Below are 3,700 nucleotides of genomic sequence, written 5' to 3' on the forward strand. Positions count from 1 at the left end.
AGGACTTTTCGAGGCATCCAGGGCACCAATCATCAATTTGTTTTCATGTTCTCATGGAATTTTTCGATCATAAAGGGTATCTCTCCAGCGGAGTATAACATAGGGATAATGATGAATAAAGGCAATATTTGCACTAAAAAATTGTATTGCGTAGGATGGGATTAGGTTTTTTCCACTTCCAAGCTTTGTTTCTCTTAAGTGCTCCACTACTAAATTTCACCCCTTTCAGAATTTTAAGTGTCTCAGCCACCACCTTTAGGAATTTCACAGACAGGCTTGCCCTGCTTGACTTCAAGTCCAAGATAATCCATGATCCTCAAAACATCTTTGGTTCATGGAACGATTCTCTCCATTTTTGCCGGTGGCAGGGCGTTAGGTGCGGCTGCAGACATGAGAGAGTTACTGTCTTAAAGTTAGACTCCAGTGGCTTGGTGGGTTCTATATCACCTGCTTTGGGAAATCTCAGCTTCTTATGGGGACTTGATCTGTCAAACAATACCCTCCAAGGTAAAATCCCCGATGGACTTGGTAGACTCTTCAGGCTGCAGATTCTTGTCTTAAGCAATAATTCTTTTGTTGGGGAGATACCTGGCAACCTGTCACACTGCTCTAAGCTCGACTATCTTGGTTTGGCTTCAAATAACCTTGTGGGAAAAATTCCTGCAGAGCTTGTGTCTTTGTCGAAGTTAGAGAAACTCGTTATTCACAAGAACAATTTGTCAGGAGCAATACCTCCTTTCATTGGGAACCTTACCTCTCTTAACAGCATATCAGCAGCTGCTAATAATTTTCAAGGAAGGATTCCAGACACCTTGGGTCAACTAAAGAACTTGGAATCTCTTGGACTCGGTACAAATTTTCTTTCAGGTACCATCCCACTACCCTTGTATAATTTGTCTACCCTCAGCATTTTGTCCTTGTCTGAAAATCAACTTCAAGGATATCTTCCATCAGATATAGGCCTCTCTTTGCCAAACCTACAATATATCCAAATTCGAGCAAACCAATTTTCTGGATCAATTCCACTGTCCATATCCAATTCTTCAAATCTGCAAGTTTTGGAAGCAGGAGATAACAGCTTCTCTGGAAAATTGTCAGTAAATTTTGGAGGCCTAAAGCATCTGGCTGTAGTTTCATTGAGCTTCAACAAGATGGGAAGTGGGGAGCCTGGTGAATTAAGTTTTCTCGATTCTCTGATCAATTGCCCCAGTTTGTATGCAATTGATCTAGTTCGTAACCATTTTGAAGGGATGTTGCCTAATTCTTTAGGCAATCTGTCAACTGGGCTCACCTTTCTAGGCTTGGGACAAAATCAACTATTTGGAGGCATCCATTCTGGGATAGGTAATCTTATCAACTTAAACACCCTAGGTTTGGAATTTAATCAGCTTAGTGGTCCTATACCTCTTGAGATTGGTAAACTTAGGATGTTGCAACGATTTTCTCTATCTTACAACAGGCTCTCAGGTCATATCCCTTCCTCCATAGGAAACTTAACTTTGTTGCTTGAATTTGACTTGCAAAGAAATCAATTGCAGGGAACCATACCTTCAAGTATTGGCAATTGTCAAAAGTTGTTGCTGTTACATCTTTCTAGAAATAATCTTAGTGGCAATGCTCCTAAAGAACTTTTCGCTATTTCATCCCTATCGATTTCACTAGACCTCTCTCAAAACTATTTTAATGGATCCTTACCTTCAGAAATTGGTAGTCTGAAAAGCTTAGCGAAACTGAATGTTTCTTATAATGAGTTTTCTGGGGAAATTCCAAGTACACTTGCTAGCTGCACAAGCCTCGAATATCTATACATGCAGCACAACTTCTTTCAAGGATCCATTCCATCATCTTTTAGTACATTAAGAGGTATTCAAAAGCTTGATCTGTCTCACAATAATCTGTCTGGCCAAATACCAAAGTTCTTGGATACCTTTGCCTTGTTGAAATTGAACTTATCGTTCAATGATTTCGAAGGTGAGGTTCCAACAAAAGGAGCTTTTGGAAATGCTACTGCTATATTAGTTGATGGAAATAAGAAGCTTTGTGGAGGCATATCTGAACTTAAGTTGCCTAAATGTAACTTCAAAAAGTCCAAGAAATGGAAAATACCTCTTTGGCTCATATTGCTATTAACAATAGCATGTGGTTTTCTTGGGGTAGCTGTTGTGTCATTTGTTCTGCTTTACCTGTCGAGAAGGAAAAGAAAAGAGCAATCTTCGGAATTGTCATTGAAGGAACCACTGCCAAAAGTTTCTTACGAAATGCTTCTTAAGGCAACTAATGGGTTCTCTTCAGATAACTTAATTGGTGAGGGTGGCTTTGTTTCTGTGTACAGAGGAATCCTTGATCAAGACGATACAGTGGTTGCAATAAAAGTTCTAAATCTTCAAACTCGAGGAGCTTCCAAGAGTTTCGTGGCTGAGTGCGAAGCATTGAGAAATGTACGCCACCGGAACCTACTAAAGATCATCACTTCTTGCTCAAGTGTTGATTTTCAAGGAAATGAATTTAAAGCTCTAGTTTATGAGTTTATGCCCAATGGAAGTCTCGAGATGTGGTTGCATCGAAATTCAGAAATAGATAGTCATCAGGATGAACCTCGACGTCTGGATCTTCTCCAGAGGATTGACATTGCCATTGACGTGGCTTCTGCACTTGATTATCTTCATAACCACTCCCACATGCCCATCATTCATTGTGATCTGAAGCCAAGCAACACTCTTCTCGACAGCAACATGACTGCCCATGTTGGAGATTTTGGTCTTGCAAGACTTAGTCCAGAACTCACAAACTTCAATCAGAGCAGCTCTGTTGGATTAAAGGGAACCATAGGATATGCTCCTCCTGGTAAAACTAAAATGTTGGAATGGAGGATGTGCTTACTACAAGATTACCTTTTTTAAAAAAATTAGAAACAATTACTACTGCCTTTTTCTAATGTAAAATTCTTGAATGCAGAGTATGGCCTTGGAAGTCAAGTTTCAATTTACGGAGATATTTACAGTTACGGGATCTTACTGTTGGAAATGATCACAGCGAAGAGGCCTACTGACTACATGTTTGAGGGAACTCTTAACCTTCATGGATTTGCAAGAATGGCTTTGCCTGAACAGGTCTTGAATATTGTGGATCCATCACTTCTATCTTCTGGGAATGTCGAGGCTGGCAGGATGAGCAATATTGTGGATCCAACAAGTAGCAGCAATGAAATTGGAAGAGTCTGGAAAATCCAACAAGTAGCAGCAATGAAATTGGAACTCTTGTGGAATGTGTGACTCCCTTAATCGAGATTGGACTATCATGTTCCAGGGAGTTGCCTCAAGATCGTTTAGAAATCAGTCATGCCATCACTGAATTATGTTCCATCAGGAAAATTCTTCAGTGAATGCTCTGTTTTTTGTAGAAATATTGTTGCACGTGATTTACAATGTCGCTAGTCAATTTTCAAAGAGGGCAATAGCAGTGTAAACCATGAAGTACGTCCATGTCACTAAGAGGGTCAAGCCATAAAAGGCCACCACAGAATATGAACATAAGAACAAAACCAAGACCTAGAGGAACCAGAATCAAGTGTGCAATCATCCTTCATCTCATGCTCAAGATTTTTCCTCCTCCTCTTCTTCTCCTTATGAACAAATAAATATAACCTTTAGCGATCAATTTTTTTTATATTTATGGATAATTTGATTTTTTTATATTTTAG

General features: G+C 39.6%; 1 protein-coding gene across 1 annotated transcript; it reads left to right on the forward strand.

The window, feature by feature from the left end:
- Positions 1-91: 91 nt before the first annotated feature.
- Positions 92-3,609, forward strand: LOC105120212 (probable LRR receptor-like serine/threonine-protein kinase At3g47570). The gene is made up of 3 exons (XM_011018399.1): positions 92-2,844; positions 2,956-3,179; positions 3,215-3,609. The coding sequence occupies exons 1-3, from the start codon at positions 156-158 to the stop codon at positions 3,380-3,382; spliced, it is 3,081 nt and encodes a 1,026-aa protein (XP_011016701.1). The 5' UTR covers positions 92-155; the 3' UTR covers positions 3,383-3,609.
- The last annotated feature ends 91 nt before the right edge of the window (positions 3,610-3,700 follow it).

Source organism: Populus euphratica, unplaced genomic scaffold (assembly GCF_000495115.2).
Source record: "Populus euphratica unplaced genomic scaffold, PopEup_1.0 scaffold5562.1, whole genome shotgun sequence".
Classification (NCBI taxonomy): Eukaryota; Viridiplantae; Streptophyta; class Magnoliopsida; order Malpighiales; family Salicaceae; genus Populus; species Populus euphratica.

What these genes read in the sequence shown, in the direction of transcription:
- LOC105120212 (XM_011018399.1), top strand. Translation starts at nt 156, where the DNA reads ATGGGATTAGGTTTTTTCCACTTCCAAGCTTTGTTTCTCTTAAGTGCT. An exon ending in CATAGGATATGCTCCTCCTG is followed by an intron (nt 2,845 to 2,955) that starts GTAAAACTAAAA and finishes TCTTGAATGCAG; the next exon opens with AGTATGGCCTTGGAAGTCAA. An exon ending in CTGGCAGGATGAGCAATATT is followed by an intron (nt 3,180 to 3,214) that starts GTGGATCCAACA and finishes TGAAATTGGAAG; the next exon opens with AGTCTGGAAAATCCAACAAG.